Below are 21,183 nucleotides of genomic sequence, written 5' to 3' on the forward strand. Positions count from 1 at the left end.
TTATATAATACTGTACATCAACTATACTTCATAAAAATTTAATTAAAAAATCTATAATCAGTGAAAATATCCTTCAAAAATGAAGACATAATATAGATATTTTCAGGCAAACAAAAAAATAAGATCCTACCCAGAATTCAATATATAAAAGAAATAAGAGGTTTTGTCACAGAGCACCTCAACTTGCTGTGTACAGTTAGATGTCATTGAGGGGCCCTAGGGTGTCACAAACACAGTTTTAGAACCGTGTCTTAGAACCTTCCTCTTGTCTGCCTCATTTACTTTAAAATTGAGATGTTTTTGTTGAAGCCAGTGCTTTCTGTCTTAGGATGGAATTTGGAATGTGCAATCACGAAGTGTCAGAGCAAGCCTGGGTACTCTCTCCATCAGAGAGGACAGGTGTATAAACACAAAATCTTTGTGCATATGTGTTTTCCTTATGATCCTGCCATACCCACTCTAATTGCCATTTAACTTGTTCCTCTGAGTGCCAGACTTTCAGTCCCTATAGCTGTTGCACGGCAGTTGCCGTGGTGACAGATTCACTGTTTTCCAGTCATACCTGTTTGCCATTTTCATGCTCTCTGTTTTGCACAACTCTATTCCTTAGTGAGTGGTCATTTCCTGATGGGTTCTGGTTTTCAAAGCCATCTTCATCATTCTAAGAAAAAATACAGGATTGCAAAAATAAAATTTCAGAGCCAAAAAAGAAATGTTCTTTCAATGAATGATACTCAAAGACTTTTGAGGGATGGGACAACAAAGATGAAGTGTTTAGATGAGTCAGCTGATTAAAGAAAGAAACAATGAATCTTAGTACTTAAAGAAATAGAAATGACTATTAAAAAATTTGAAAATTTACTATCTGTAAAAGCCACGTAAGGAAAAAGATTATCTCAGTCTAGAAATGTAAATCCTTTTGTTTTCTTGCCTTTTTTTTTGGCTGTGAAATCTTAGTTCCCTGACTAGGGATTGACCCCAAGCCCCTTGCAATGGAATCACAGAGCTCTAACTACCGGACAGCCAGGGAGTTCTCTAAATCCTTTTGTTTTCTAATATAATCTAAGGGTACCTATGGTTGCTGGTACCAAAAATATGTTTTAGTTAAAAATTTAGATGACTTATATTTCACATATTTTTTCCTTGAAAGATATGAATGCTGTAAGTACAAGACTAACAAAAGCTTAAATGTTTTGTATTTTTCCACTTCTTTGATTATACATGTTCCTGAGCAGTTTCTCTGCTTTTAATCTTTCTTTACTTCAGATCTGTATGTAAATTCCTTCTATGCTACTCTTTCTACATAATAAAATGCGACTCCTGGGCTCTGGAGTCAATTGCACACTCCTCAGCACAGTTCAGGGTTGCTCGATCCTGTTCATTCGTCTTACTCCGCTCCCCTTGCAGGCACCACGAAGGAACACCCACCCAAACAGAACCATGTGCCCTTCTCCAGGCCCAGATTAAGTTTTCCTGCCTTGTGTCTGAGATGCTTTCTATCCTGCAAAACAACCTACAAAATATTAGCAGTTCCTTCTAAACAAGATTTAAAGATAAAGCATGGTTCAACTACAAAAGATGATGATCTGAAAAATGCATGTGTTGTACTGAAAGTCACTACTTATATTTGAAACATGCATGATTTTTATTGGTGTTGTTATGATGGAAAAGATTGGTGTGGTCCAACTTGAAGAAGACAGAAGGAAGAAGGTTGCTGGGACTAGGCTATGTAGCCTTCCAATAAGCAGAGCTGAGATGAGAGTGCAGCTTTCCAATCTCCTTTTCAACACTTCACACAGACTTTCAAATTATAAAACGAAACAAAATACAGTTAACTGTGGGCTGGATAATTTTATTCTTAGACGTTGGATTTGTGAGATGTTAAAATGTGTTCTGTTTGGTTTAAAGCATTCTCTGGTAGTAATGAGCATGATAAAAAATGCCTTCTTCTGCGAGACCAATTTGGCTTTAACTTTTTCTGATTTTTCTTTTACAAACTGAGTAGGGTTTTCTCTTGGAGGTGTGTCTTGACCGCTAGACAAACACTTGGCTCATTTTTCCTTTACCTTTTTGGGATGGGTCCAATCTTTCTCCCATCTCTTCCCCAACTAGCCTTTTTAGATGGCATTTTATTCCAAGTAAGGCCGCAGATAGATAAACAGTGTCAGATAGGTGCTTTTATCTTTTCAAGAAATGTTTCCTGCTAGCCTTGTCAGCTGTGACATTGATTTGAAAAAGAAACAAGTGTGTGAGTTTGATTATTATTTTTAGCCATGTAGGATCTTCCACCAGGGATGGAACCCATACCCCACTGCACCACCAGGCAAGTCCCTCTGTGAGTTTCATTTTAACTTTAGATCTCTGGCTGGCCCCACAGATCTAGGGGAAAAAAGTACAATTCCAACTTGTAATGTATGTTCCAAACCTGCAACTCCTGCTTGGAAGGCAGATTCTTTGCCTCTGAGCCATCTAGGGATCCCCTATTGGAACACAGGACTGTATAAACGTGAATAAAGTCTAACTTCCAGCACTCTGATTTATGCATAAAAGTCTTGTGGCCAAACTGCTTTTTTGTGTGTGTTACAAATGCTTACACCTTACTTTAGCCCAGCTCCTTGCTTATAACTTCCATGAGTGCTGAAAATTTACTTAATAAAAAGCTAAAAATAAAACCCAACAGGAGTTGGAAAAACAGGACCTAGGTAACTGAGGGGGGTTGGTCCTTTGGGTCCCTAAATACACAGGTGACACCGGGCAGGTCACATCTTTCTACCACTATGTCCACCCATCTACGCGACAGTTTCGACTTGGTATTCTCATGGTCCCTTTCCAACTCCTATCATTTTCTGGCTCCAAGAGCTTCTGCTTCTAGGTGCTGATTACTCCTGCCACCTAGTGGCAGAATTGGAGACTTCCTTGAGCAGCTTGGTGCGGGATGGAGCTGACCTTTTATAGGGTTAATGCAAGAGGAGAGGGGTGAGGGTGGCAGTGTAGGGGTTGAGTGAGGGGTAGAGTGGGCATCTCTGGACATGTAATGGGATTGTTTTACCCCCACTATAGTACATGCTTTGGCTTTTCAGCGTTGTTCAGAAGAACAATATCTCCCAGTTGGGGATTTTCAACAGAAGCAAAGGTGTTTCCGGGTGTTAATTGGTGCCTGAAAAATGACCCTTAAAATACCTGTTTATCTGCTTCTTTTTAAATTGGAGTCCTACGTGCTATAACAGGTGGCCCATAATTACTTCTTAGCCCATTGTTTTTTTTTTCCCCATATATTTAGCAATTCGGATTGAAAGATATCATAGTACACTGGACTCCTACAACCATGACTGTATTCTGAGGCATACCTGCTCCCTGAATGGGTAACAACGTTGTGGGTATGGTGTATGAGTACTCTAAGCAATTTACAGCACAGCACTTTTAACTTCTCTACTTAACCTTAGTGGCTGTGTGTCCTAAGGGGATGATCTTGGATTGGGCCCCCGCTGGAGGGCAGATCCTTGAGCCAGGAGTACTTGGTGTTTGGGCTTGTTCCCCTACCTTGTCTTTTTAATCTTGCATTTCCATGTGGTTCAAGCAACTATAGATCCACAGTCGGTGTTCCAGGGAGTACAGATGGACAGAAGCCTTTTAAGTTAATTTCTTCCTTTCATTCAGTTTCTAAACCACACAACTTCTAGAACATAGTCCTGAAAACTGAAATCACCCTCCTCCCCACTGGCATCTCTTTGTGGGTGGGAGGGGTCTCCTATAGAATTTTAGCTGAACACATCGCCACCCAAAATAAAGGTGACAATTGCAAGCTTCCCTTTTAACTAGATTCTGGTCAATGAAATGTAAATAGAAGTGGAGCCCTGAGTTGGGCAACTTGGGGATGCTCCTTAATATACGGCTGGCAGGTCCTCTTTATTCCTTCTAGCCTCTCCTCTGTCCCGCTGCCTGGTGGTGGGTGGTTCCAACTGGGTCATGAACACAAAGGCCCCATCCTTGTGATGGCAAAGTGGTGAACTAGAGGGGCCTTGGGCCCCTGGAAAGCTTTAGCTCCCACTCTGCCTCTGCACGACCCACCTCCTGCCTTATCTGCAGGAGAGACACTTCTCCCTTACTACTTTTGGTTTTGCTTTTGTGTACACCTGAGCTTACATAATATTTAGTGGGTTCAAGACACCGTATGAAACCTTTACAGCATTTTGCATTTGATCTATAGAGGCCTGTGAGGTGACTATTGGGATCACCCTTTTTACAGATGGGGAAACTAAGGCAAAGATAAGTAAATTCCCTGACTCATGTACAACCAGAAGTACAGAAGATGGTATCTGAGTTAAGACTTTCCAACTTCAGGCCCTAATATACTCGTAGAGTTTAGCCAGTGGGCCAAGGCCTTTTGGCCTTGGGAACGTCTAAAGACATCGTAGTATACCTACAGATTGAATTCCCTTTCAATTAAGAAAGCCTGATTTGGACTATAGCTATTAACATTAGCTTAGAGTAGAAATGACAGAGATACTTAAGATTCCAGAAAGGCTGGGGTCACTTTTAAACTTGTTTTAGGTTCTGGCGGTCATTTCTTATGCCAGCATGATGGCCTTCCTACCTTAGACAGATTCTAAGTCAACTTTGCCCTTTAAATAACATGAGTGGGCAGTCCTGCATTTGTGGGCAGGTCATGTCTCCGTGGGGGGCTTCCCTGGTGGCTCAGATGCTAAAAAATCTGCCTGCAACGTGGGAGACTCAAACTCAATCCCTGGGTCAGGAAGATTCCCCTGGAGAAGGGAATGGCAACCCACTCCAGTATTCTTGCCTGGAGAACTCCATGGACAGAGGAGCCTGGCGGGCTACAGTCCATGGCTTCGCAAAGAGTCGGACATGACTGAGTGACTAAGGCCAGCATAGTACATGTCTCCATAATGAATGTAATATTCTTTCTTCTTTTAACCATGCCTGCTCCACTCACTTGGTCTCTCTCTTCCACTGTGGCCCTGATTGAACCAACATGGCTTCCATTTCTCAGCTGCAGTGTCTCTATCGAGACTCAGTATCGCTGTACCAGGAGGGCCTTTCTTTCCACTTTCCTTATACAAACTGCTCTGGCCTCACGTGGTCTGACTAGGGGTCTGGCCTTGCTGAGGCAGGCACTGCGTGGCTTTGAGACCTGGAGCAAGAACGGAAATCTTCCTCCAAGGAGACTTTGACCCTAATCTTTGGCTGGACGTAGAACACATAGGTTTATCCAAGATGAGATTTCCCAGCAGGCAGAGCGATGTTGACAAGGAGCTCCAGGAATTGCTGTGACGTTCCTTAATTTGTTCTAGGGTTTGGCATTACATAGCAAGTTTTAGGAGGTGTTTGATAATATACCTTGGGTGGAGGGTTTTATACTGCTCAAACAGATTAGATTGGTGATCTAGGTTGCTTATTTTCCATGTATTTAATATGTATATAAGACTGTGGTGGTAGTGGTGGTTTAGTCGCTAAATTGTGTCTGACTCTTATAACCCCATGGACTGTAACCTGCTAGGCTCCTCTGTCCATGGAAATTTCCCAGGCAAGAATACTGGAGTGGGTTGCCATTTCCTTCTCCAATATGTGTGTATCTATTTCCAAATCTCTGTCCACCTTTAATGCAAACTTCCTCAAAGTGTTATTCATGCTTTACAGCCTAGGCCCTAGGCATAGAAACTGGTTTTTAGCTGTACAGGCTAGTTGTATTTTCTCAATAGGATACCATAAAGGCCCACAGCAAAACAGATAGAGGACAAATCAGACTGAGGGTCACCGCTTTCCTTGCTTTGATTTAATCCCTGTGTTTCCATACCAACACCTGAGACCTGAAGGACATTTGCCTGATTTTATCTCTGTGTTTGCTTCCGAAGTACCTGGTGTTTGGCAGAAATGCTCTGTAGCTGTGCTGGGGGAGATATGTGCTTGGAGAGATATACAGTGGTCAACCACCCAGAGCTGGCTCTGACGTGACTACAGGAAGGCGCCTGCAAAAATGAAACCCGGAAGTATCCAAGAGTTACCTCTGCTTCATCACCCAAAGAGGGGATTTGTACTCTGCTAGGTGCAATTGGTGGAGAAGGAAATGGCAACGCTCCAGTGTTCTTGCCTGGAGAATCCCAGGGACGGGGGAGCCTGGTGGGCTGCCGTCCACGGGGTCGCACAGAGTCAGACACGACTGAAGCGACTTAGCGGCAGCAGCACCAGGTGCAACTGGTGCCGTGTGCAAAGGAGCATGGAAGACTGAGCGTGCCCTGGTTGCCCCTGGAAATCTCCACCCCTTTCCTAGAGCCTGATGACCTGTCTACCTCCTGGTCCTGGGAATTCCCTGACTGCTATCCCTCCGGGAAGAAGGTACCTTTATTTATTTATTTATTTTTTTCTAATTTTATTTTATTTTTCAACTTTACATAATTGTATTAGTACCTTCAGAATGTGAGCTCCCCTTCTCTATTCTCTGGCAAAGCCTGTCTTGCTTGCACCAAACTCAGTTTCATTATCGGCAGCATAAACTTGGGCAGCAAAGAACTCCCCGACCAAGCCAGGAGTGCTTCAGTTTGACTAAACCCCCAAGAGGGGTGGCCTTGTGTCTAATTTGGTAATAGAAGCAACAACGTGGTACATTCTGAGAGGCAGGGACACCTTAAATATTGCCACGGATGTTGACGTCCCAATGCCTGCAATGAAAATGGGAATGTGATGTCATTTGGACTTGGGACTGGGTAAATCTGTATTTTACCCCCTGGACTCTGAGCTGAGAAGCCAGATACTCTGTCCTTTGTTCTCTGATGAGTACCAAGTGCCCAGCACAGTGCCAGGCTCAGAAGTGCTCAATGACTGTTTTAGAATCATACATTAACAGATAAAACAGTGTCTCTACAAGCGGTAACCCACCCGAAGTGACTCAGATGGTGAAGAATCCGCCTGCAATGCAGGAGACTGGGGTTTCATCCCTGGGTCAAGAAGATCCCCTGGAGGAGGGCATGGCAACCCACTCCAGTATTCTTGCCTGGAGAATCCCATGGACAGAGTAGCCTGGTGGGCTACAGACCATGGGTTCGCAAAGAATCCAACACAACTGAGCGACTAACACTAACCAGTGGTGGGGGCTAGCACAAGACTGCTCTCTCTCCTTCCTTAAGAAGGTCATCTTGTGTTCTGATATTCTTAGCCTTAAGTGTCTAAGTGAAGGTGTCAGTAATACATCTCCAATTTCGGCTGCTTTTCTGAGTTTCTTCAAGTGATCTAACCTTTCTGTATCCATTTCTCTGAAAATGGATAAAGACTAGACTCCAACCAGTCCATCCTAAAGGAGATCAGTCCTGGGTGTTCATTGGAAGGACTGATGCTAAAGCTGAAACTCCAATACTTTGGCCACCTCATGCGAAGAGTTGACTCATTGGAAAAGACCCTGATGCTGGGAGGGATTGGGGGCAGGAGGAGAAGGGGACGACAGAGGATGAGATGGCTGGATGGCATCACTGACTCGATGGACATGAGTTTGAGTGAACTCTGGGAGTTGGTGATGAACAGGGAGGCCTGGCGTGCTGCAATTCATGGGGTCGCAGAGTCAGACACAGACTGAGCGACAACTATAGAGCAACTACTTCAAATAATAACTTAAAATTCCAAAATGCAATACAAATAGATCATAGGCAATGACTCGGCATAAATCTCAGGCAACTGCTTCTTGGGATATTGATAAATTATCTATATGAATTGTGGCTGCATTATGATTAAAAAGCTTGAGTTCCATAGTCACACTTGGGTTCAAATCCAGCCTTAATTTCTTGAGGCCTCATACTCTATTACATGGGAACACAGCATTCTTTACTTAACCAAGGGGGCTGTGTGGTCAGTCTGGTGCCACTCATAGTAAGTACTTTGAAAGTATTGACTTTCTTTTTTTTTTTTTAATGTTAATTTTATGGTTTAGTTTGCTACTTGCTTGCTTGTTCTGGGGCATTTAGTCATTTTGTTCTCTTATTAAAATTCGGCTTATAAAAGTCAACATCTGTTTTGTGAATCTAATTTTTTCAAATTACCATTATTACCCCCAACCCCACCACTTATCCACCTATCTATCTATCATCTATTTAAAAAATCTACAAATGTCAACTATTTTAAGACTATTCCTGGGACTTCCCTCGTGGACCAGTGATTAAGACACTGCCTTCCAAGGCCAGGGGCATGGGTTTGATCCTGGTTTGGAGAGCTAAGATCCCATATGTTTTGAGGTGCAGCCAAAATAAAATAAAAATTTTAAAAGGCCATTACTTCCTAATATTTTCTTCCAAGTTGCATAAGCATTGCCTTGGAATGGTTGCATTTTCAAAGGCAGTATTCCAGAAGCCTCTAAACTTTACCTATTGCTCCTGACCCTTTTGACTCATACAACGTCTGGCTCAAGTCTTGGGTTTACGTAATCCTTAATGTGAGGTCATGGGCACTGGCTGGACTGCTCCTCTGTGAAACATTTCAGTTCTTCCTGCCAAGCCTGTGTGGGTTGACAGATTGGGTGCAATATCGTGGGAGGCAAGCACCTGACCAGCCTGGGGCTCATTGTCACACTGCCCTGGCACAATCCTCTGTTACCTCTGAATGCTCTAGTGGGAGCTCTGAGTTGGGTGCAAGGTGTCAGGGCTACAGAACACTGATGACATTCTCCCCTCATGATCTTTGTGAGCCAGAGGCAAGGGGAACCTCTAAGGATAGAAATAAGGAAAAGTAGAAACAGGCAGAGTTCTATACCTGGAGGAGAAAAATTAGAGGAAAGTTTTATTTGTTGGATTAAAAAGAATACTTTTAAGCATGCAAATACTCACGGACTATGACTTCTGTGAACTTTCTAAGAATGTTTTTTTGACATGGACCATTTTTAATGTCTGTATTGAATATATTACAAAATTGGTTCTGCTTTATGTGTTTTTTTTTTTTTCTTTAAAAAAAAATTATTTATTTATTTTAGTTGGAGGCTAATTACAATATTGTGGTGGTTTTTGCAATTCATTGACATGAATTAGTTTTTTGGCCATGAGATACGTGGGCTCTTAATTCTCTAGCCAGGGGACGAACTTATACCCGGTGCGTTGGAAAGCGAAGTCTTAACCACTGGACCACCAGGGAAGTCCCTGGTGAGCTTTGTTGAGGAAACTTCTCAAGGAAAAAATAGCCAAATGGAGAAATTTTGGCAAAATAAGTGACAGTATGTTTTGAATCTATTTTTAATGAATCAAAACCCCAAACAATTTAGGGATTAAGATTCCAGAACAAATTATAAACATTATAACCCCTACTAATGTAGAAAAAATGATCAGAGCACCGCTTGAGGGAGGAGGAAATAAAAAGATCAATGATAGGCTAAGTAGGCCTGTTTCCTCAACGTTTAATTTCTGGAACTGGAAGAGATTTTAAGTAGCAGTGTTTAAAGTAGAAAGGTAAATGCTAAAACATATATAGTAGCCAAAATCAAGTGATGGAAGAGAAGGAAATAAAATAATGGAAAGTAGAAAATATACAAATTCTGTGATCATTCACAATTTTAAGTTGGTTATAAAAGGAACCATTAAAATAAACAAACAAATACATCTTCAGAAGAAACCAAACAAAAATAAACCAAACCAAACAATGAAAAGATTAAAAAAAATTACAACCTGAAATATGATGAGAGGAGCTTTTTTTTTTTGAAAGTCGCTCAGTTGTGTCTGACTCTTTGTGACAGTATACGGTCCATGGAATTCTCCAGGCCAGAATACTGGAGTGGATAGCCTTTCCCTTCTCCAGGGGATCTTCCCAACTCAGGGATTGAACCCAGGTCTCCCACATTGCTGGCAGATTCTTTACCAGCTGAGTCACAAGGGAAAACCAAGTATACTGGAGTGGGTAGCCTATCCCTTCTCCAGCGGATCTTCTAGACCCAAGAATTGAACTGGGGTCTCCTGCATTGCAGGAGGATTCTTTACCAACTGAGCTATCAGGGAGAAGAGCTAAGAGCAAGCAAATCAGTTTGAGTCAGATAGAATAACAGAACACAACCATATACTGAAAATGACTCAGTGGTCATCATCTTAATCAATCCAGGCTGAATAGAGCACAAGAAATTCAATGACTATGTCCAAAAAAATACCAGTGGTCAAGGTACACTCACACTCTTTAATGTATGGCCATCTATATACAAGTGGCATGGATTAATAAGGGAAACAGGGAGAAAAATTTAGACACGTTTAGAAAGACATTGAGAGAACACTTTCAGTCTATGAGAAATCAAATGGGAAAGCAAGGATAAAGGAAAACCAAAATAACAGAGAATAGAAATCTAACATCTCTTGAGCTCCAATAAAAAATATATGTTGTGGCTGAGATGGCTAGTTGTCCCCAAAATCTATTCTTCCCCATTTCCTTTAGAAACACAACTCTGAATTTTAGCAGGACCTATGATTTCCCAGAAAAGGGCATGTTTCCTAACCTTCCAGCAATTCTGATGAAGTCTGCCTTTGTGACTGAAGCTATGTACAACTTCTGGGAGCTGTTCTAGGGCAGGACAGTGGGTGGAGCTGACATAGCCATTTCAGAATGCTTTTAAAAACATAAAATTAAATATATAGGATTAAAAGGAAGCCAATTATATTGAAATACCAGTTATTAAAATATTGAAATTAATTTGTGATAGGATAACATATATGCATCTCTATTAACACATTATAAAACAAGGAAAAAAAAACCCAACAACGTCCAGTGGCAAGTTCCAATAACCACATTAATTTCAATGCCATGGATGCAAATTATGCAACAGATATGAATTCTTTTTTCTACTTGTATTTACTAACTCACTGTAGTGAGGCTCCTGTCACATACATTTCAAACATGAGGTTCGATCTCCCCTTGGTTTATGGAGTGGAATGTGCTCCTTTCTCATCAGGCCCGTTGGGAAGGTTTCCCTGCCCACTCTCCAGCTGATGTATCTCTTAGTTATGAAGCCACCATAAATGAATACATCTGGGAGAATATGGACCATTTTTAAAAAATCTTATTTGTCCCTGGAGGTCCTGGTTTTATGTCTGATTCTATTCACCTTGCTGCTGCTGCTGCTGCTAAGTCGCTTCAGTCGTGTCCGACTCTGTGCGACCCCATAGACGGCAGCCCACCAGGCTCCTCTGTCCCTGGGATTCTCCAGGCAAGAACACTGGAGTGGGTTGCCATTTCCTTCTCCAATGCATGAAAGGGAAAAGTGAAAGTGAAGTCGCTCAGTCGTGTCCGACTCCTTGCGACCCCATGGACTGCAGCCTACCAGGCTCCTCCATCCATGGGATTCTCCAGGCAAAAGTACTGGAGTGGGGTGCCATTGACTTCTCCTGGGTTATATTTAAAAGATGAAATGTAGATTATTTTCCAGTGTAATTCTGGAACCCGACTAGACCAAGCTCAGGTAGACTGGAGAGTGGTTGTTGCATGCAACGTCCACTTGGTGGTGCCACTCCCCTGATGCTGCTAGATAGAGGTGCCACGAAGGCCAACCCAAGGGCCCCCTCTGACTCCGGCAGTCTGGAAGCTGGAACCTGGTAAAAACCATTACTGTGACCTCATGTTTATATACTCTGAATGCTTACTTAATATCCTGTCTAGGGTGATTATATCTAATAAATAAATCCAGTCATTGGTAAAAAGCATTCTGAGATCACTGACCAAATTTGGGCCAAATTGAATACCAAAAAGTAAAAAATAAGAATAAAGTCTGTAACTTACTCACGCCAAAAAATAAGGTGGAATGACAGATGGATAAAGGACAGCGTAGATGAAGAAATATGTGATAAATTGCAGTAAAATACAGATTGTAGGTGATGTGTTCACTACAAAACTCTCAACTTTTCTGTATGTTTGAAAATTTTCATAATATGATGTTGGTAATTAATTATAAGATGATGAATAAAAAGGAATATTAGTCCATAGTGATATTCAAAAAGAGAGAAAAAAGAAAAAAAGGGAAGTTCATTCTTTTCAAAAGAAAAGAATAAGGTAAGGAATATTGACAAAATTAAAGTCAACATTTTGCAAATCCTAAGGTAATAATTGATTGAGGAAAAGGTCATCAATGGATGCAAAAACTGTGGGGTGAAATGTACTGGGGACCTGAAGAATCACTGCTCAGATCACTTACTAACTAGAAAGAGAAAAATGTAACTTCATAATGGAATAGTCTACCAAGTTATCCCAATAGTGGAGTTAAATTTCTCTAGCACACATATGTGTATGTTTTCCTTTTTTCACATATGGTTTCTAGATCCTGGAACTAGTTAAAAGTCATATACATGTAGAATTGTACTCTCCTAGACATCACTGCCCTTCTGCTGAGCTATCTTTCACTCTTTTCTTAGTTTCTGATATCTGTACTTGATAATGTGTGATTATTTCAGCCTGGTTCCAATTTTCTATTATTGTTTCTTTTGCCTTTCTTTGACTTAAGTTGATTGTTTAAATATTTGAGGTCACTCCCATAAGAACTCCTAAGATATACTTGAGAGGGAGAGTCTCAAGACACCCACAGAGCAGCTAATCCTAGGAACAATAATATGACAACTTCTGTACTTCTTATTCTGGGTCAGGCACAGGGCTCTGTGCTTTCCCAGGAACTACCGTACTTAACCCCCTTTGCTCTTGATTTTCTAACATTTGCATCTTCAATAATTTTTTTTGTTATGTGAAGTCAAGAATTCTTCTCCCATTAAAAACCAGTTTTCTATCTGCACTTACTGGTTGCTATGGTCTGAATGTTTGTGTCCCCTCAAAACTCATTATGTTGAAATTCTAACCCTCAAAGATGATGGTATTAGGAAGTGGGGCCTTCAAGAGTTGCTTGAGTCATGAGGGTGGAGCCCTAATGATTGGGAATAATTAGTGCCCTTGTGAAAGTAAGCACACAGAAATCCCTACCCCTTCCACTACACAAGGACACAGGGATTTCAAGGGTGCTGACTATAAAACAGGAAGAAGGCTCACAATAGAACCATGACCATGCTGACACCCTGATCTTGGGCTTCCAGTCTCCAGATATAAATTTCTGTTATCTTTAAGCTACTGAGTTTGTGGTCTTTCGTTACAACAGCCTGATTAGATAAGATACTGGTTTTCCGTTTTGCCTCATATTCATTCTTTAACCCATGCTGAACTGGCTTTCATTCCTACCATGCTAGAAATCACCCTTGCTAAAGTAAATCAATGGTTTCCATTTCCCTAAGTCCAGTTTTCATCGTACACAATGGACCAGGTACTCTTTGAAAGGTTCTTGTCCCTGACTTCTGTGATCACATTTTGTTAGTTCTCCCCTACCATCTGGGCTTCTTCTTTTGTACTGTATAAGCCTTTTCACTCAACTCTTTACTGTTATGTACAGTTCCTTGGGGCTCCCTCCCAAGCACTCTCATCTACTCCTTAAACAAATACTTACTGTGCACCTACTATGGCAGAGACACTGTATTAGTTACTCGGCATTGCATATACAGCCCCTCTTCTTAGGAAGTTTAGAGGGAAGTGAAAGTGAAGTCACTCAGTCTTTGTGACCCCATCGACTGTAGCCTACCAGGCTCCTCTATCCACGGGATTTTCCAGGCAAGAGTACTGGAGTGGGTTGCCATTTCCTTCTCCAAAGCTGTCAACCATAAATTATTTAACTGATCATTTCATTATAGTCAGTATGCCAGCTAGTGATAGGGCTCAGTTGCTCAGTTGTGTCCGACTCTTTGCGGCCCCGTGGACTGTAGACTGCTAGGCTCCTCTGTCCATGGGGTTACCCAGGCAAGAATGCTGGAGGGGTTGCCATTTCCTCCTCCAGAGGATCTTTCTGACCCAGGGATCAAATGTGTCTCCTACATTGGTGGGTGGATTCTTTATCACTAGAAACACCTGAGAAGCCCCATAGTTGGTATAAGGACTATTGGAAAGTTCAAGGTACCACTTCAACAGGTTAATTGGAATAAATGTGGCTTTGTCTGAAATTCCAAAGATTCAACCCATTTAATCACAGGGGGAACCAGAAATGCTCTTATAAGCAAAACATCTTCTCACATTTGAGAAAAAAATTAATAAACAAGAATAAAATCTTTTTGAATTTATCAGTTGAAATTGAGGTTCTTCTTACTCTCATTTCCTTCTCTGAAGTGTTTCACTAGGTAAATCTCTAGTCTGTCTGAAGGGATCAAAATTTAGGTGGTGAAGTGATTGCAGATTGTGTTTTGTTTATAAAAATGCTTCTACCTTGTGCCACGAGGCTGCTGGTGGAATTTCGGTAGGGCTCCTGATTGTCAAAGATCAAAAGATTAAGACATGTTGGCTATCTATATTTTGTTGCAACTTTTAAATGTACTTTGAACTTCCAAACCACATCATTCCAGCCTGATAGGACAAATATTCTTGGATCTTTGATTAAAACCTGGAATGATAGCTCAGTTCAGTTCAGTCGCTCAGTCGTGTCTGACTCTTTGCGACCCCATGAATCGCAGCACGCCAGGCCTCCCTGTCCATCACCAACTCCCAGAGTTCACTCAGACTCTCATCCATCAAGTCAGTGATGCCATCCAGCCATCTCATCCTCTGTCGTCCCCTTCTCCTCCTGCCCCCAATCCCTCCCAGCATCACAGTCTTTTCCAATGAGTCAACTCTTCGCATGAGGTGGCCAAAGTACTGGAGTTTCAGCTTCAGCATCATTCCCTCCAAAGAAACCCCAGGGCTGATCTCTTTTAGAATGGACTGGTTGGATCTCCTTGCAGTCCAAGGGACTCTCAAGAGTCTTCTCCAACACCACAGTTCAAAAGCATCAATTCTTCGGCACTCAGCCTTCTTCACAGTCCAACTCTCACATCCATACATGACCACAGGAAAAACCATAGCCTTGACTAGATGGATCTTTGTTGGCAAAGTAATGTCTCTGCTTTTCAATATGCTATCTAGGTTGCTCATAACTTTCCTTCCAAGGAGTAAGCGTCTTTTAATTTCATGGCCGAAGTCACCATCTGCAGTGATTTTGGAGCCCCAAAAATAAAGTCTGACACTGTTTCCACTGTTTCCCCTCTACTTCCCATGAAGTGATGGGACCGGATGCCATGATCTTTGTTTTCTGAATGTTGAGCTTTAAGCCAACTTTTTCACTCTCCACTTTCACTTTCATCAAGAAGCTTTTTAGTTCCTCTTCACTTTCTGCCATAAGGGTGGTGTCATCTGCATATCTGAGGTTATTGAGATTTCTCCTGGCAATCTTGATTCCAGCTTGTGCTTCTTCCAGCCCAGTGTTTCTCATGATGTACTCTGCATATAAGTTAAATAAGCAGGGTGGCAATATATAGCCTTGACATACCCCTTTTCCTATTTGGAACAAGTCTGTTGTTCCATGTCCAGTTCTAACTGTTGCTTCCTGACCTGCATACAGATTTCTCTAGAAGGCAAAAAAATAAAATCACTTTCTCCTTATCCCAACTGTAATAACATTGTGACTCCATCAAGAGTTCTATCAATGTTGAAGCCCAAGTGGTTGTTGGTTCTGGTATTAGAACTCAAGTTGGAATTACATAATTCTTTGAAATTTGGGGTCTGTATTATTTATTATACATGGCCTAAAAACATTGTTCTGTCTCTGTTATTACCTGTCACCCACACTTCTAGGGTTTGTTGTTGTGGTTCTTGTTGTTATTTTTGTTGTTAACCTCTCCTCTCAGAGTTCTGGGCCTTCTTGGTTCTTTCTTCTCCCTATCTAGACAGTTTCAATTTTAGAATGATTCACATTCTAAGAGGTAATTTGTTATACATTTCCTATGCCTTATGGCATCGAATGGAGAAGGCAATGGCACCCCACTCCAGTACTCTTGCCTAGGAAATCCCATGGATAGAGGAGCCTAGTAGGCTACAGTCCATGGGGTTGCAAAGAGCCGGACACGAGTGAGCGACTTCACTTTCACTTTTCACTTTCATGCATTGGAGAAGGAAATGGCAACCCACTCCAGTGTCCTTGTCTGGAGAATCCCAGGGACAGAGGAGCCTGGTGGGCTGCCGTCTATGGGGTCTCAGCTTAGCAGCAGCAGCAGCATGGCATCCAAACACCAAATGAAAGGATAAACACCCCTTTCCCCCTTTTATAAACAGAACCCACACAGATATCCACGTATAATAAAGCTCCACATATTCAGAGCTGTGGCTATTAATAAGGTGGCATTTTCAATTGGTGACAAAGCTGATGTAACTCGAGTAAGAGTGTCTCATTTAGTAATGACATCAGAACCTCTTCGTGAAATTTCGGGCTGTGTAAAGTAATTTTAAAAGGGTGCATAAGTCAGTATAGTAGAGGGGTCCTGTTCAGTTCAGTTCAGTCGCTCAGTTGTGTCTGACTCTTTGCAACCTCATAAACTGCAACACGCCAGGCCTCCCTGTCCATCACCAACTCCCAGAGTCCACCCAAACCCATGTCTATTGAGTCGGTGATGCCATCCAACCATCTTATCCTCTGTCGTCCCCTTCTCCTCCTGCCTTCAATTTTTCACAGCATCAGGGTCTTTTCAAATGAGTCAGTTCTTCGCATCAGGTGGCCAAAGTATTGGAGTTTCAGCTTCAACATCAGTCCTTCCAATGAACACCCAGGACTGATCTCCTTTAGGATGGACTGGTTGGATCTCCTTGCAGTCCAAGGGACTCTCAAGAGTCTTCTCCAACACCACACTTCAAAAGCATCAATCCTTCTGCGCTCAGTTTCTTTACAGTCCAACTCTCACATCCATACAAGACCATGTAAATGTAAAGGCATCTAAACTTGCTAGGAACGCTAATTGCCACTTGAAGCCATGGGTAGACAGTGGCTCTTCTCTAAACCACATTTTAGCAATTGCGTTTTTTTCCTGATTATATTTGTAACGTACTTTGAAGGAAATGGCACCCCACTCCAGTACTTTTGCCTGGAAAATCCCATGGACAGAGGAGCCTGGTAGGCTGCAGTCCATGGGGTTGCAAAGAGTCGGACACGACTGAGCGACTTCACTTTCACTTTTGATGTTTATGCTGATGAGTTTTTAATGTACTTTTGGAGATATTTCAGTCTTGTGTACTCTTCTGACATCAGAAAAGTACTCCTGGTTGTTTGTAGTCTTATTGTATAATCAGCCTACCACAGGCTTTCATGTACAGCAAAGTAATTAATATTGTGAAAGAGTAAAGTACTTCTGCTATAAAAGCAGTTTGAAAAATGAGAAATTATTTAAAATGGTTACAGAATACAAGTTAATTTCCTTTCCCTACTTCAGTCTGCTTTACCAGCAAAAGGATCACTTATTTGTCATTGTGAAATTCTTAGAAAATGTGTTTAATCCTCTTAAATACACTCAATACTAAAAAATCTGTATTTCTTATTTTGGTAAGTATGGTAAGTTCTGTTGGGTACAGAGTACAAGGTGCAATCAAAGGATGGTGAGGACCTTTCCCACTGTATCTCTTGAGCTGTCTGATTTTTTTCTCCAGTGTTTTGTTTTACACAGGTTTTGAATTTCTTAACTTTTATTGTGTCTACTAAATACTGCATATATACTATTCTGATTGTTTACTACCAATAAAAGACCTGTTAATCATACACACAGAAAAATTACAATTAAGTATGGTCTAATACTTATACAAAAACTGTGAAGAATATAACACTTGTCTGTGAAGCAATTTGGTCAGACAAATCACTAAATGACTTTATTCTTTCAATTAATTTCTTAATTTCATTTCTAAAATTAACAGCAGAAAACATAGCTTCAGCTCTTCATTAATGTCTATTATTGGAGAAAGACAGAGTAAGAAGGAAGAAAAGGGAAAGAGGGAAGAAGAGATGTGGATGGTATCAAGAGACATTGGATATCATTAATGATACCTTCATCTTGTCATACCTTGAGTATCCCCTAAGCGATGCAAAATCCTGCTTTGTTTTTGCAATGATTGGTTTATATAGTGGGTATTCCTTGGGACCTTCCTGCAAGTTCAGTGAAATCAACCCCAAGTCTACTTTCAGTTCCTGTTTCAGCCACTCTCCAGCCCTCTTCATGTAAAGGTGTGTTTCAGGGACTTCCATGGTGGTCCAGTGGTTAGGACTCTGAGCTTCCACTGCAGGGGGCCCAGATTCAATCCCTGGTCAGGGAACTAAGATCCCACAAGCTATTCGGTGTGGGAAAACAACAACAACAACAACAAAGCAGGTTGTTTTATGCTAAAGCCTGAATCACCTGCAGGATAAAGTCTGGGTTAGTCATGCCTGATTCTTGAGTTACTGTGGGGAGTTATGGTCATTTATTTCTAAATATTATCCTTACTTAGAATCCAGTATTTTATGCTACTACTGCTACTAAGTCGCTTCAGTTGTGTCCAACTCTGTGTGACTCCACAGATGGCAGCCCACCAGGCTCTGCTGTCCCTGGGATTCTTCAGGCAAGAACACTGGAGTGGGTTGCCATTTCCTTCTCCAATGCATGAAAGTGAAAAGTCAAAGTGAGGTCACTCAGTCGTGTCCTACTGTTCGTGACCCAATGGACTGCAGCCTACCAGGCTCCTCTGTCCATGGGATTTTTATAGCATATCATTATGTCGTAGGCATTTGACTTTGCTCACAATTGGAAAAATTTTGGTTTTTGGCTTCCCTGGTAGCTCAGCTGGTAAAGAATCTGCCTGCAGTGCGGGAGACCTAGGTTCAGTCCCTGGGTTGGGAATATCCTAAAGAAGGGAACGGCTACCCACTCCAGTACTCTGGCCTGGAGAATTTCATGGACTGTATAGTCCATGGGATTGCAAAGAGTTGAACATGACTGAGCGACTTTTACTTCACTTCACTTCACTTCAAAATTATGTTAGCCATTAAGCACTTCTTTCCACAGAGTGCTAATTAAGTGCTAGAAACTTACAGTATACAAAAAATTTTAAAAAGAAATTCATTTGACTAAATAGAACATGAATCAAAATGAACCAAAATATCAGTAGTGCTTGCACGTGCTCAGTCATGTCTGACTCTTTGTGACCCCATGGATTGCAGCCCCCCAGGCTCTTCCTGTCCATGAAAAATTTCCAGGCAAGAATACTGGAGTGGATTACCATTTCCTACTCCAGGAGGATCTTCCTGACCCAGGGATCAAACCTGTGTCTTCTGCAGCTCCTGCATTGCAGGTGGATTCTCTACTTCTGAGTCACTGGTGAAGCCCCAGAATAAACCAAAATATTTGTAAATCACTTTTTAAAGTGCTGTGAAGAGCCCCAGGTATTGAGAGCTGAGCTCTCCAGGGTGCTGGGGGACCTCAGGGACATAAGGTTTTATGTTCAGTTGACATGGTAACAATTCAGATCTGCTTGCTGGCATCTCTCAGTTTTTCCATGGGTGGATGCCAAGATTTGCTATAAGAAGAGACAGACTTCACACTTAGAGTTCAAAATGTGGTTTCACCTGCACCAAAATAGCCTTCCCACCTAAATGGTTTAAATAATAGTTACTTGAGCATTAGTAATAAATACTTGAGCATTTGTTAGGTACCAGTGCTTTACATTTGGAGAAGGCAATGGCAACCCACTCCAGTATTCTTGCATAGAGAATCCTGTGGACAGAGGAGCCTGGTGAGTTGCAGTCCATAGGGTTGCACAGAATTGGACACAACTGAATCGACTTAGCATGCAGGCATGCATTGGAGAAGGAAATGGCAACCCACTCCAGTATTCTTGCATAGAGAATCCCAGGGACAGAGGAGCCTGGTGGGCGGCCATCTATGGGGTCACACAGAGTTGGACATGACTGAAGTAACTTAGCAGCAGCAGCAGCGCTTTACATTAATTTCACAAAAGTCTTATGATGCAGGGTATCAGTAACTATTTTTGGATGAGAAAATAGGTATAGAAGTTATGTAACTTGGGAGTTCCTTGCTGGTCCTGTGGTTAAGAATCTGACTTCCAATGCAGGGGACGCAGGTTTAGTCTGTGGTCAGGGAACCAAGATCTCACATGTTGTTGGGCAGTTAAATCCATGTACCTCAACTGCTGGGCCCACGCTCTAAAGCCTGTGAGCAGCAACTAGAGAAGACTGAACACTGCAGTGAAGACCAAAAAAAAAAAAAAAAAGAAGTTAGGTAGTGTGCCCAAATCACAGAACTAGTAGTCTAGTTCTGAAGTTTCGATCCAAGGGGTTTTGCCCTCCTCAGAATAATTTAATATGTAGCTTTCAACCTCAGTATCTGTGTCCTGTTATCCTCACTTTCCCCAACCCCCAACAGTCTGGCTTTTTTCGAGTTCACCCCCTTTCTCTCCCCTTCTTCTTCCTTAATGAGAGTCCCTTTGCCATCTCCAGCCAAGGTCAAAGTCACATACGCTAAGGCCAGTGCTTGGAACATTGCAGACTACTTCTTACTCCCACCTGTGCTTTTCTAAATTCTTCCGTTCCTACTCCTTTCTTCCTTCTTCCCTGACCTAAAGACCTTGTACTCTGCAAGGGAACAAGGAAGTGGCCATGTGGGGCAACAGAAAGCCACAAATATGCAGTTTCCTGGAAACGTCCTTTGTTGAATCTGCCCCTCTTTGCTGGATCCAACATACCCTGTTTCTAGACCTTTGCTTCTCTCCTGCTTTGCTTGCCTGCATCTGCCCCTCAATTAAGCAAATACTTTGTTTCAAACCTCCCTGGCTGCACAAGTCAGACCAATACTCTCTAACCAACTTACTCCTTGTATATGTTCCTGAACCTTTAGTCTTGAGTGGATGAGAAACTCAGAATGCAATAACTAGAATTAGAAAAATAAAGATTTTTTAAAAGCTAGAGAAGTTATAAAGTAATATGGATGACAGTGTAGGATGATCAGTACATTTCCAAAGCTGAGCAGGTCAGCAGAGTAAGGTAACTGTGTGGTCCAGAAGGGGAGCTGTTAATGCCTATTCTGGCCCCTTTTAGACTGTGACTGACACTTTCTCATGATGCAAAGAGCCTTGTCTCATATTAATGGGTTACTTTCTGATCATGTTTCATAGAGAAATATACATATATATTTAATTGTTGTATAGTTGATTTTTAACATATGTTAGTTTCAGGAGTAGAGCAAAATGACTCATATATATATTCAGTTCAGTTCAGTTCAGTCGCTCAGTCGTGTCTGACTCTTTGTGACCCCATGAATCGAGGCACGCCAGGTCTCCCTGTCCATCACCAACTCCCGG

General features: G+C 41.8%; 1 protein-coding gene across 2 annotated transcripts in view; it reads right to left on the minus strand.

Moving 5' to 3' along the window:
• Positions 1-21,183, minus strand: part of SLC28A3 (solute carrier family 28 member 3) — a 73,443-nt gene that overhangs the window by 39,893 nt on the left and 12,367 nt on the right. For both annotated transcript variants that reach the window (XM_027550131.1, XM_027550132.1), the window contains one exon: positions 563-661. In XM_027550131.1, coding sequence (XP_027405932.1) covers positions 563-661 — 99 coding nt within the window. The remainder of the gene's footprint in view (positions 1-562; positions 662-21,183) is intronic.

Source organism: Bos indicus x Bos taurus, chromosome 8 (assembly GCF_003369695.1).
Source record: "Bos indicus x Bos taurus breed Angus x Brahman F1 hybrid chromosome 8, Bos_hybrid_MaternalHap_v2.0, whole genome shotgun sequence".
NCBI classification, from domain to species: domain Eukaryota; kingdom Metazoa; phylum Chordata; class Mammalia; order Artiodactyla; family Bovidae; genus Bos; species Bos indicus x Bos taurus.